Genomic DNA, 14,209 nt, shown 5'->3' with positions numbered 1-14,209 from the left:
TTTACACCGCATAGCGGAACGGTATTTATGACCAAATTCGGGTATTTGATACACTACTTTTTAAACTAACACTCATTAGAAAATTTTAAAATATTAATTTTCAATCATCCAATTCTATATCATTAACGGTGTGAATGTAAAAAATAAAACATTCCACGTTTTCATGATAAACAAAATGTTACTCGACTTCCTGTTAGTTTAGGTGAGAACGAGATTGCCCACGAAAGCAGAAAACAGAAGACGGTATTTTTTCCAGTCAAACATATAGGTTCTGTGTTTTCTTTAAAACATTAATATATTAACTTAAAATGGGACAGAATGAAAGTGTTGGAGCGCCTCCGCCACCTCAAGATAATGACTTGCCCAAATGGTACAAAATAGCTGCCAAAGCATTCGGGACCGTGGGATCGTCAAGTGAGTGACTGATTCAATGATTGCATTTATGACATTTGCCGTCATTGACATTTTGTTGACAGAGAAGGCTGTTTTACGTTCACTTGTTCTTACTAATAATTAAAATGCTTATGAAATTTAAATATAAAACAGTGTCTCTTAATATATAATGGTTTATCATTATGACTTGTCTTTATTTTCAGTCATCATTTAGTACTGTACAGTACTTACCCAGTATCTGTACATTGTTGCATTGTATACCTGTTTGATTTTTTTTTAGGTTCTATATTTCAGGCTAAAGTATGCACATTTTGTTATACATATGCTGTGTTTTTTTTTCTTTTAGTTGCCTTTGTTCTTGGAGCAGTGGCATGTATAACAATTACTCCAATGTGTTTAGTAGCAGGCATCACCCTTATGTGAGTATTTACACTGTGATGCCATTCATTGTATATGCTTCATATCATGTGGTGCTCTTGTTCATGAGCAGTAAAAATTGGGTTTTTAAACTGAAATTATGAAGTTAAAACTAATAAAATGTGATTGAAATGAGTGATAAAAGTTGAGATATTGCTCCATCATCTATTTTTGCCAGAAAATGTAGGCTAAAGTGTGGTGTAAAACATGAGTGCCCATATGGAAAAAATTCAGGTACATCATGCATACATGATGTAAATAGACCCATCACAAATGATACATTAAAGAAGGATCTGACATGTCCGTAGTACATGATTGCATAATTATATAAAAGCAGGAATAATCAATATGCTCTTTACTCCTTTATAGAATGTCAAAATTTCATCAGATATTTAAGGAAGGAATAACATACTATTAATGAATGGTGTCACTTGGTGACTAAGACATATGGCAGGTATCTAGTAATATGTATATCGCTCATGCATTGAGCAGTGTTATGGCTGAATATTTGATAGAGATACATGTAAATAGATTCACTTTTTACCATGAGACTGAAGGGATGTTGCTTTTGTGAATTTACTAAAAGATAAATAGTAGTGAACTTGTACCAAGGTCATGAGTCTGGCTGTCTTGCGAGGTAGATTTATGTTAATTGGGTGATAAATAATTTTCTTGTCTAGTCATTTTGAACATCGTATTTACTAGTATATGTGAAAAAAAAATTAATGGGTAGTTTGCATGCCACTTAGCAAATGAAATGGCAAAAAGTGACTTTTTTTAATGAGATTTTTTATTGTTGAAGGTCTCCTTTTTCCTCCTCCAAATAGGTTGTTGTAATGTCCCTAGTGTATGTTTCTATCTTTTAAACTTTGGATGGAATATTACTGCTTGGAATTATATTTTTATCAATGTGAAAAAGAGATATTTATTGCCAATGACTTTTCTTTGAGGATGCTTTACCATAGAGGTGTTTCGACCAAATAAGTAATTTTGTTTCGACCAAAGAAGTAATTTTATGACCTCATTATCTTCCAAAAGTATAGTCTAGATTATTTTATATGTAACAGAATGCTAACCATTATTTTAAAGGGTGGCTTAATCATCTAACATCTTTAATGCAAATAAGAATGATGTGCTATCTGTCTACCCAGAATATTATGTTAATAACCAAAGATGTCTGACTCTCTTTCAAATATATTTGTTTTGTTGTCGGTTCTTGTCAGAAACACTTTTGATAGATATATTTTTCTTAAAAGAAACAGAAAAAAACTTAAAAGTTGACAGGTATTTTTTTTTATCTTGTGCTTGTATTTGAATGTGTACTAGTAAGTAAAGTTTGTACTGGCTTGGTACTCTGAGATGCCTTCATATAAATGTATATATTTCTACCTGTTTAATTAATAGTTTTACTATATTGATTAAAAAAAATTCTTGTATGGTATCATTCATCAGCATGCTTTCTTGTTAAATTTTGAAATTCCATTATAGGACTATATCATTTATCATAATGATAGTAGAAGCTCCTTGCTGCTGTCCGTGTATAGAGTTTGCCCAAAAGTGTAGTAATTTCACAGATGCAAGGCCACACTGGCAGAAAGCTATATCATATGGAGTGTAAGTAAAGGATACAGTAATTACTTGAACTGAAAGAATTTAGTATTTTCAATAGGATTGTTTTGTTTGTAATCCATAAAAATGTTGATTCAGAATTTGTGGCCCTCGATCATGCATTACCTCAAGAGATTTCAACATGTCCGACTTCAGTAGTATCTACATATGTATCAATACATCAAAATATCAATATATGTGGTTGGTTTGTTTTTCCCCTCCAGGTTGTCAGTATTTCCTGTGCTGATGTGTGCTGAGATAACCACTATATTTGGCTGTGGACTGATATTTGTCACAGCTGCTGTTTATGGGATGATGGCCTTGGGGAAAAAGTGAGTGTCTAGAATCAGTTTTGTAATTATCACATCTATTTTTATTATTAATTTGAAATTCTTTACAGTATCAGTTTGGTCATAGTCATTTTAAAAGATGCACTTGTACCAAAATGAATAAATAGAAAAGGGTAAAACTGCATACTTATTGGATTTGACAAAAAAGGGAATTGAGCCTCTCTTCCTGGGACTGTATTTGTCCTCCCTTTGGAAAATTAATGTCCTTTTTGTGTGTTGAAAAAAATCTTGATCTGTTTTATTAATCATAGATTAATTTTCATGTGGTTGTTTCATGCATTTTGTTTTAGGGCTGACAGGGAGACAATGAGGGCACAGGCAATTAACTCCAAAGATGTCGAAATGCAGGCACAGTTAATTCAGAATGACAGTCTTCAGACAACTGAGCCACAAAATTCTTGATGACTTGACATGACTGGACTCACATACTTGCCATAGAAACAGCATGACTTTTTCTCATAGTTATTTTTGGAACGTGAATTGATGGTGTACTTTGGGGCCGTGTATATAGCTGTGACAGAGTGCACAGTCTTAGTCTTAATGGAGGTGAATTCACATCAGGTATAACTTAAACTCTTTACTGGCACCAGTAGACCTGGTTGCTTCATATCTTATATATTTTGAATGTGTAATGTGAGGCTACTTCTAGGTCTTCTTTTAAATTGTCAGGTATAAAGTTAAACCTGAGGGGAATGGCTGTTACAAAGCTGTTGGATTGCAGCACTTTAAAAAATAAAGTGGAGGAAAACATGTCAGCTCGTTCCGAAAGTTGTGCTTTATGCAGAGGATTATACTATTGTGGGAAACCAAATTAAAATTACGAAGTTCAATATTGTGGCTACATTAAGGAAATTGCTCACCTGTGATTTGTGACAGTCACAAGCACTGCTGCTTTAACCATATGGACATTGTAAATGCTTTGAATGTAGTGTAAATGGAGGTATGAAATGAATAGATGGAATATACATTTACTTATATGAGTAGTTGACTTGTTCGTTTATTGGGCATCATTTAGACACTAAATGGATGTAGCAGTCATGTGTGATCCTTGTATTTTTCTTTTATACAAGTATGATACACAGCACAATACTAGGGACTATAGAAAGTTAATTGTACATCAGGTGTGAGAGGGTGATCAAATGCTTTATGTGATATTTTAAAAATAAAAATAGTTCGTTATGAAATTCATAACATTCCCAGGAGCATTTTTATGTGTTCAGCTGTTTGAATTGATCATAGGGATTATTTGGGGTAGAAATGTCCTCAGTTGCTCTGTTTATATTTTGACAAGGATAGGATTGTAAGAAGGTGCAAAGGATTTTACAATTGCCTTGGCGCTGTGAATATGACATCTTATTTTTTAATGTGCAAACAAAAGATTACATGGTTCTTGGCAATCCATGTGGTTCTAGTTAAAACTACATTTGTAAAATATAGTATTTATTTATTGCCAATTATGTATATATGTATGTTAGCTATCTTATTTATTTTATTAGCATTCATGGTCAGTTTGTATTACTGTTGAAACTTGAAAGGTGTAGACAGGTTGAAAGATGTTGACGAGTTGAAAAGAGGTATGAAAAAATATTTGTTCAATATTTAGGAACTGGGTCATGACCTGTACTTCAAGGGTAATTGAATGAATGAAATTATTGGATTTATATCCGCGAGTTTTAGACCTAATGCAAACCAGCTTCTTCATATTTGAATTTTTCTATTTTTGCCTGCTAGTCATACAGAGATGTTAAAAAGAAGAAGCTGGCATACATTGGAACTGAATCTCAGGGTATTATTGTACTGCCTATTTTTTTTTTTTTTTTTAATTGACACTTATCATCAAAAGTCAATGTGATATTGCTGTTTGTACCTTTAAGTGATGTTTCATGTGTTAATCATATTGTATAGTGTACAAATATTTGGGATTAAAATAAATATAATTTTATGGGCAATTTTATTGTTTTGATTAAATCTTATTAACCTTATTTAGCAAGTGAAATATTCTTTCAAGAAAGTGAGTCTACTCAAAGTAAAAGGTATTATGAAATTGACGCAATCTTTTCAGTGGGGAGAAATCGTGAATTTTACAGATACTGCTTTTTATTTCAAGTCATAAATTCTCAAAGTTAAAACATTCCTGTTGAGTGGTAGCAACAAAATTGAATTATTCAGAAATTATATATCCCCATCAAAAAAGGTGGAGTCATTATTGTTCTGACATGAAACACTATAACTTTTACGCCAATTTCAGTACCTTTCTTTTTGAGAGTTCTGTATTCTTATACAACTTAATAATCAAAAACATGATAGGAACAATATTTCAAATACATTATTTTATAAAAAGCCAATTACATGTAAATGTGACATATAGAAACCAGGCAAATGACAAATGCAGAAAGTGGTAATTTTAATTAACAGATGCTTATAGGGTTGGGAACTTGCACCTCTGTACGGGAGTAGTACACTTTTCTTCTCATGTATGAAATTACACCTACCTCTATGATATGACATAAGAACATTTTTTTACTTTATGTTACATTTGTTTAATAAAGAATAAAATATATTCCATAATCCCAATAGCCAAGAACTTCAATGAGCTAAATTAAACCAACTGTAAAAATAAAATAGTACAAAAAAAAAGATTCTCAATTTTCTGACAATCAACTCCCTTCTTTACATGCAGATTTCTGTTGCCACAGAATTTGTATCAACACATTTTGAAATCTACATTGCTGGCAAGACTACAGACACTATGTATCAGTAACATAATTCATTTTTTATTAAAAAAAAAATACCCCACTGAATTGTAGTTCTGGCAACCTACATTACCTATGTGGTCATAAAATGTCATAAAAATGCAAACTTACAAATGACCCAATACAAATATCACAACATAAATGAACAAATTCAATATATCTATTATAAATAAAAATTTAAAAATAAAAACTATGTTCCTAAAAAGGGTAAGTGACAAGTAAAAATGGACGCAAATGTTTGAATGTGTACCTTGTGAAGTTGTGGTATAAATTCACAATAATAAGGCACTATTTGAACATGACACAAGAATAGAGCCATTAAACCTACATCTACAGAAATAAAACCTACTGTAAATCTTTAGTGATTTTTACGTATCTATAATCAAAACATGGTTACATTCCAACTTTATCCTTTAGCTTATGAATGACCTAGTCCATCAACTACTTACTTTTCAGACCCACTGACAGCACCCTGTTCCAACCATACTTGACAGTCTCTGAGATTACAGTTACTGTACTGAGCAGCATTCGCAACCAAAGTTGATCCGCGGACCTACAGATCTGCAGATCAAATATAGCTGAACCACTTGAAAGCTTGCTGCGTAATCCCCACGGGGAATCTATTCAGTGTCTATTAGGGGATTATGCGGCAAGCTTTCAAGTGGGTCGGCCATAATTGATCCGCTAGTCCACAGATCAGCTCGTTCTGAATGCTCCCTTAAGTTTACTACATAATTACAATACAACCAGGTATATAAAAACAACAACCACTGTAGGTACTGTACACTGTGAGACTACACTGACATGCCTTACAGGCACTTAGCCATTCATAATTATGTCTAGAAAAAAGTTTTTTTTTCAACTTTCACTGGGAATGTCATATGCCAATCGCAACAAGGGAAGTAGTATTACTGAGGTATTGATTGACAACTTGTTTCTGAACCAAACCACATGCTTGGATATATTTCTAGGCAAAAAAAAAATGCTGTTACCAAGAATCTACGCACTTGCTAGTTTTTGTGTCCTAGCTATCATTTAATAAATAGTTTTGTCATAGTATGTTTTAACATTGTTTTTTAACTTTTAAAAACTTTCTTTTTGTATTTTAGACAAGTTTCTTTTTCATGAATGCTAAGTCTACATGATAAGGATGCTTTAAGGGATTTAGGTGTATTTTTCAACAATAATGTTTATGGCAAAATTATCCATAATTGTGCTTTCCATCACAGCTGTTAACTCTGGCATGCTAGCATTTTTTCACAAATTTCCCTTTCCTCAGAGTTAGCCTTTAAAGCTAATTAGTGCCAACTTTCTAAAAATCACTTCTATGATGTAAATGATAAGATTTTTTGGAAAGTGTCAGTAACTGTTTTGGTATCCAAAGGATTAAAGTGTTCTTTTCTTTCATGAAAATCATCAATCTCCTACATTCACCTTCCAACAGCTGAGCTTGTTACCCTCTTGCAAATACATATCACTAGTCTCCACAGCATACCATAGTTTTTAATGGGACTACTCTTGTTTTTAACGGGACTACTCTTGAAAATCTGGATGCTTCTCTATATTAATTACCAAAGCTTTGTATGGGACCATTTTTTGGCACTTGCTGGACTCTGACTGGCTTGTGGCACACCGAAAATATTCCATGTTGTTGCCATAGATAAAGGTTTGGCTGCTCTAGGTGGAGTTGAAGTGTTCGTTTCACTGTAAGTACAAATTTCCACAATTCAGACAGCAGTGAGAGAAACAACTGAAAAAACCCACAGACAACAATTAAACAATGTGTGTGTGTGTTTGAGTGAGTCTGAGAGTACATACAGGAGCCTCACCTTCAGTACCCTGAATTTCATGTCAAGTCAACCTACCTGCCAGCAGCTGGACTAACCACCTGTGTAGGTGCAGTGGCCGCTGGTGACAGCTTTAAGTGACCACCTCTGCTTAAGTAGTCCTGGTGTGTATTAAGGGCACCTGAAACACCAGTTGGGCCACCTCTTTTTAACAAGGGTGGGGAAGAACCTGTAAAAAATATAATAATGCTACTATTATGAGAACCATTTTCATCCTGTTAAAAAATTTAAATAAAATGTCTAACTAATACTTTGATTACAGATCATCTGTAATCAATTGGTTCACATATTCTGTGTTTACAGCTCGGCTCATGCTAACATATCACCAAGTAACCACCGACTGTTGATATTTCATAAATAAAAACTACTGCTTTTGCCAGTTTGCAGAGGCCTTTAAAGCATTTAAGTAAGAGCAAACTTTCTACAAATCATTTTTATGTTATGTATGATCAGATTTTTGGAAAGCAACAGCTTCTCGTTACTGTTTTTCTATTGAAAGGATTGCATTTTCTTTTCTTTTGAAAAATCATCAATGTCCTACATGCACCTTCCAACTGTTATTTGACACTTCTGAGCAACACCAAATCTCACTACCACATAGCTGTTTGTTGTGTAAATTTTGCAAAATAGCATGATTCGCGAATTTCACTATGCGACATCAAAGCAGTATTCAATTTCAACATACCACCAGCATTTTCTACAGGTGTCACTCTGGCTCCTGAACTTTGACCTGGCCCAGGACCTTGACCTAAACCTGTGAGAGACCCTAATCCTGGCACACTGCCATGACCTTGCCCTTGTTGTAACATTGTCTGCTGCTGATTCTTTACAGGAGTAGCTCTTTTGTTGTAAAAAATGAATAGAATTCATTTGAAAACAGCCCCAAAATAAATCTTGAACATATTTTTTAATTTCATAGTGATTTTTAAAAATAGCAAAGATTTATCAATTTTATCATCAATGTGCCCAAAGACAACCTGAAAAATTCTTCAATGCTTTTCACAAACTATCTAACATGATTCTATGCACAACAACAGCAAAAGATGGGTCTCAAATCAGTTTACAGTGTGAAATGACAACAAATACACATACCTCCTTTCCTCACTGCCACCCATTGTGTGTAAAAATCTTTGTAGTGTACAATAAAACTTAAAAATCAACAGCTTGGTTACAAGCTTAAACTACAAATCTTAATATTCTCAACAGTTTTGGATAGGACACCTTGATGACATATTTTTTTCTATTAGCTATACAAAGCCTTGCTACATATTATATGCCTTTTAGTATTGGGTAGAGACATTTACCTCCTCTCCTCTCTGGTAGGTGTGCCATCATTAGTGTACCTGCTATATCTACTGGCCTGAGCACCCATTGCATGTGTGGCACTGAGAGACAGATTATCCAGCTCTAAAGTCAGAGAACTGGAACAACAACAACATTACAACTAAAGGCTTGGAAGGGTTTAAAATTGGGTTTTGAACAATTTACACATACACACGCATGAATCTATGTTTGTTTTTAACTAGCTTTAAAAAATTTATACTAAAGTGTATAAGTTTGATCTCTTTATATCATGATTATTGTGCAAGTTCTTGGAAATAAATGAAGCCCAACATATGTAATTTATTTGTGTATAAATAGATGCCCAATTTTCACTTTTTTACTGATTCTTAAAAGTAAATATAGGTTTACACTTGCATACAATTAATAATTCAAAACACTCAATTGAAAGAAAAACACATTGAGCAAACAAAAAAAAAGTATTTTTTAAGAAATGAGGCAGATAAAGGATTTACAACATTCAACAGAAACTATGAGGCAGAGTAGATATACACAATCATCATAAGCAGCTGAATTCTTGTAGTTAAGGCTATATCAAAATATTTCTTTATAATTTAGTAAACTAATTATTTTCACTTCAGTGTGAACCTTAATCAGAGCTTAACACAAGGAAGATAATCAAATCTAAACCAAGATACATATGAAAAAGGGAATGGGCAAAAAAGGAGTTAAATCTCTCTTATTAATAATTATTACTGCAAAAATTTTTTTAAACATTAATATGACCTACTTGCTCCTGGTAAGATTGGGTTGGCTGCCATACTGGGCTAACTGCTCCCGTGAACCAGATCTAGGAACCAAGATATCTTTCAAAAGATCTCTCTGCACATGAAAATAGGTCAGAAAGGTAAATACAATCAGATTTGTGGAAAATTAAAAGTTACAAAACATTTTTGAGGGGGGGGAGGGATTAATAATTCATGCTCTTTAACATTAGTGAGAAATTACTGACCTCTTTCACTAATGGAGTAAGTGGTACATTGCTGTTCAAAAGTGATGACTGTCTCCCTGCCATGGGTGATTTATGAATCCACTGTGTTTTTAATTATACAATTATAACCGTACCTCTTTCTCTAATGGAGTCAGTGGTAAACTGCTATTAGAAAGTGACGACTGTCTCCTTGAGGTGAGTTAAATAAATATTGTTTTAACTTATTGAGTAATTACCATACCTCTTTCTCTAATGGAGTAAGTGGTACATTGCTGTTAGAAAGTGATGACTGTCTCCCTGAGGTGGTTGCAGCAGGGGCGGAGTGTGAGCTCTGTTCTTCGTACAAATGACCTGGAGATAAAAGACAATATAAGACTTGAGCAAAAATATTCATTAGCTTTGTAGTTGGATCATAGATGATAATTATTTAACACAAGCTGAACATTTTCTTCCAAGCATTAGCTTGTGGCCAACATGGTGCTCGCACATGCCCAGGTGATTTGACAAAAATGTTGATGCAAGCCTCATGGTCGTCTTCTTTTATTTTCAAGCAATTATGGTTGATGAACCTCAAACATAGTTGTATGTGTGCTTGTTTTAAATTTTATAACTCTTACATGTATTCTTCACAATGTCATGTATTAAGATTATATGTGTTGTTTGTTGTTCTGCATCTACAAATTATAAAACTCAGTTAAAAAGAACATTAAAAACATTTTCTTCTACATTATATTTCTCTCATACCCCTGTTTTTTCCACTTCTACTTCTGCTATATGGATGTAAAGGTGGTCTGCCATGAAAATCTCTCTTCCTTTCAGGTTCTAGAACAAGAAAAAAAAATCTGGAGAACACTCATTTTTATCCAAAAAGTGCCAACCACAACAATCTCTCCAATGCAACTTCAATAGTTTTATCATTTTACTTAAATACTGTTTAAGAAATGGAACTAAGACAGATAATCAAAGACAAATGGATTCTTTGACAACCAGTTACTGTGTCCTTCAGTTAAAATAAGACAGCTGGCATATATGAAATATACAATTACATTTATAACAACAATCATAGGACAGTTTTAACAATTTAAAAAATCAGCTTTCGAAACAGTGAAATGGCCTCACATAGTAACAACAATTTGAAAATATAGAAAAACACACACAATGAAGATTTTTTACAATTAATTTCATTATTTACCTGGAGGTCTGTCCCTGAAAAAGCCCTCAAAGACCATAAAGTTGTTGACCTGAGGAATTTCTGCTTTCATGTTATAATGTTTGTGAAGGAATGACTGGAACTTGTGTGATGGTCTGTCAATGGCTAGATGCTGGGGCTTAATATGCTCAGCCTTAATGAAGAATAATATATCATCATACATATAGTGGAATTACAGGATCTAGATCAATCTATGCAGAATCATATTGTCTACATCAATCTGGCTTTACTGGCATGGATTTGGCTAAATATATACAAAGAATGACTTCGGTTAAAAAAATTTCCAAGCATGCAATTAAGTCCATCAATGATTTCATAAAAATAAATGAGTCATTTGGTTATAATTTAAAATGAGATTTTTTTAGCCCACTGTTCCTTCAGGACAGCAAGATCTAACAATGTACTGGCTTTAAGTAGAATACAGAAATGAATGAACAAATTTTCCAAAAATTACTGACCCTGGTTCAATTTTACAATGATCACATCGTTTTTTTTTTTTTCCTTTTTTCAAAAACAGAATCATAACAAAAGATATTATAAAATGATGACTGGTGTGGTGTATTGCGCCATCATGTAATGTCCATAAAAATCATGTTACCAATAAGTTTATTGTAATCAGTATCAGTTGATGGCTACTACATGCACCTAGATAGACAAGATTTCATTATTTTGATATGCTCGTCCATTTAAGGACTTATGATCCCTTATAAAACCCCCCGACTTGTTCTGCTACAGATGTGTGTCTCTTGTCAATTGCTAATGAAAAATACAAACTGACTGGCCAAATTGTAGCTACCTTTAACATATGTTCAAACAATTTCTTCCCACAGCCCATCCTTTGCCGCGACTCATGGACATAAAAATCCAGCACACAAAGTGGCGCCATCTCATGTTGGTTGTGATGGGAATCATAAACAAATAGCTTTTTATATCCTACTTTGATGAATCCCACTGCACTTCCTTTGCCCCTAAAGTAAGATGAAAAACAATTTAAAAGTCATTTCAGAATCTTAAAATGAAGGCAGTTAAATAACTGACACATATTTCTAATATGCAACAGCTATCAGTGTCCAATAAAATGAACTGTACGATGAAAGACATCCCATCCAAATAATGATTGTCAGACTGAGACATAACAGTAAATGTTAAAATTTAATTAGGGCAATATGGCCTACAGTATGTGACTAATGCTGACAGCTCTGCTTTATAATAACAGGTTACAAGCTACTTAAAATAAACAAAATAAAAACAAGGGTTTACATGAGAAATAAATAAAAGATGAGCAGGGATAACCAATTGAAAAGTAAAATGCAAACAAGGGATATATAAATGACAATCAAGGGATGTATTAAGCAAAACAAATAATAATAAAGGGACCAAAAAAAGGATACAATATGCTTCCCCTAAGACCTTGGCATTTTTATATTCCATTCAAACCTGTTCTAAAAACAGTTAACCCAATGCTGGATATCCTCTAACACTTAGGGACCATTCCCACAGATATTTGGATTGATCTATTTCCCTGGGGAGTCTACTAAATTGCTATCAATTTAACCAGCTTAAATGTCTGTCACACCTAGTAAAACTGTTAGGGGGTAATTATCTTTACCCTAGCTGATTCAGTAGGCTTGACAGACATTTAAGCCGGTTAAGTTGATAGCAATTTAGTGAGACTCCCCAGGGAGAGAGACCAATCCAGATGGATCTAGGCATGGGAACCCAATCTTACTCTGTTCCCTCTGCATCCTTCATCACATAAAGGTTGTGATCCGAGAATTCCAACTTGCTTGATGAGGTGATGGCACCATGAAGGCCCTGCGCCTGAAAAACAATATTTGATGTATTAATACCTGTTATTATTCTAAATGTGCATTCTACATGTTAAATATGTTATCACAATAACATTCTCAAAGTGTTTGAAATCTGCAGAAATTGTGGCCAATGCAACCCACCCTGACTCTCTTGGCCTATTTTGTAAAATTAATCAACGAAAATAGACATTTGGAGCTCAGGATTTGTTTGCAATCTACTGCACAGGCAAAAGATTAATAATAATAAGGCACTTAAGTTATAACAAGCTTTTTGAAAGGTAAATGTAAAAAAATTTGTAATAAAAATATTGTGGATTTTTTTTTTGATGTTACATGTATTCAAGAAATTAAAATCACTCAATGTCTTCTGTCATGCAGCCTTACCTTTGCTGAAGCTATACCAAGTTTGTCTATCACTTTGCATAGTTGATCCCTGTACTGGTGGTAGCTGTAAAAATATAAATAAATTAATTCACTATTTGAGTATACAGACCCAATAAATAGAAAACATCATGGCACACCTATCAACTGTGAGGTAAGGTTTGACTTATGATACTCGACAGTCCAAATAATCACCCAATAGCATCCTAGCATGAAAAATCTTGCCTTGGCAAGCCTTTTTTTTTCACATTTTAGAGTAAAATGATGTATCTGTATCACAACATTTTGATTAGTCAAGCATGTATTTATGCAGTGGAGAGTTAAACTCTCTTTCACAAGTTCCCAAGGTTAAGACTTGATGTTTCTTTTTCATAGTAGCCAGATCCTTTAATTGTCAATCTCTCACAATGCTGCACTTCAGATATATGTAAGTACATATACATAGAAGTATAATTATAAGCATAATACAATGTGAAAAGGGCATTTGCAACTTTCAGCAGTGATTCACTGAATATACAGTAGGTGAAAGGTTATTATAAGATTTGTGAGCCCATAGTTTATTAACAACCAATTTGATGGCTGTATGCCTTTTTGCAGTTATCTAAATATTGACATTTTTTCAAGAGGTAGCACATTAAGTCCATGTCAGGCAACATAAAGAGCAATTAAGTATAACAAATGAAGTGGTTCTTACCACTGTAATCAATAATTCATCATAATGACATTTGGCCTGTAAAATGTTGATTTAAATAAATTCTCAATGGCAGTATGCAACGGACGAAAAGACATAATTATACAATGGTGGTAAATTATCTAATTTCTAAACATCAAGTAACAATTCAATTCAACAGCTTGGTAACAATCTGTCGTGTTTCAAGTTTACCTGTCTCGTATCTTATTGTGAGGTTTTATTCGGCCATGAAGTAATGTTATTTCATCTCCTAACAGCTGATTGATGTTGAATGGAAATTCCATTCTCGTCTACCATCTTCCAAGTGTCAAAAGTGACTCATCGTATTTACCAGGAGAAAACAACCGACCTAATTTCTGAAAGCATCTTGCGGATTGCAGCTCCGTACTGAATCGCTGAGGAGAATTATATTGCCAAAAAGGCTTAAGTTTCTTATTTAAAAAATAAATGTTATTAATTTGGGTTTTTTAAATAAT

At 33.5% G+C, this 14,209-nt stretch overlaps 2 protein-coding genes across 2 annotated transcripts; one reads left to right on the top strand and one right to left on the bottom strand.

Annotated features, from left to right (window-relative positions):
* The first annotated feature begins 175 nt into the window (after positions 1-175).
* Positions 176-4,717, top strand: LOC106151827 (calcium channel flower). The gene is made up of 5 exons (XM_013525247.2): positions 176-414; positions 740-812; positions 2,299-2,424; positions 2,643-2,750; positions 3,059-4,717. The coding sequence occupies exons 1-5, from the start codon at positions 309-311 to the stop codon at positions 3,168-3,170; spliced, it is 525 nt and encodes a 174-aa protein (XP_013380701.2). The 5' UTR covers positions 176-308; the 3' UTR covers positions 3,171-4,717.
* Positions 4,718-5,083: 366 nt separating this feature from the next.
* Positions 5,084-14,125, bottom strand: LOC106151826 (alpha-tubulin N-acetyltransferase 1). Its single transcript, XM_013525246.2, has 12 exons — positions 13,926-14,125; positions 13,046-13,109; positions 12,580-12,671; positions 11,647-11,818; positions 10,833-10,983; positions 10,385-10,462; positions 9,882-9,991; positions 9,440-9,531; positions 8,673-8,789; positions 8,054-8,208; positions 7,387-7,537; positions 5,084-7,225 (listed from the first exon to the last, which is right to left on the bottom strand). Exons 1-12 carry the CDS (start codon positions 14,015-14,017, stop codon positions 7,090-7,092), a joined length of 1,410 nt encoding a protein of 469 aa, XP_013380700.2. The 5' UTR covers positions 14,018-14,125; the 3' UTR covers positions 5,084-7,089.
* Between the last annotated feature and the right edge of the window lie 84 nt (positions 14,126-14,209).

Source organism: Lingula anatina, chromosome 3 (genome assembly GCF_051362555.1).
Source record: "Lingula anatina isolate TDL-2025a chromosome 3, LinAna3.0, whole genome shotgun sequence".
NCBI classification, from domain to species: Eukaryota; Metazoa; Brachiopoda; class Lingulata; order Lingulida; family Lingulidae; genus Lingula; species Lingula anatina.
This window is presented reverse-complemented; position numbering and strand designations above follow the sequence as displayed.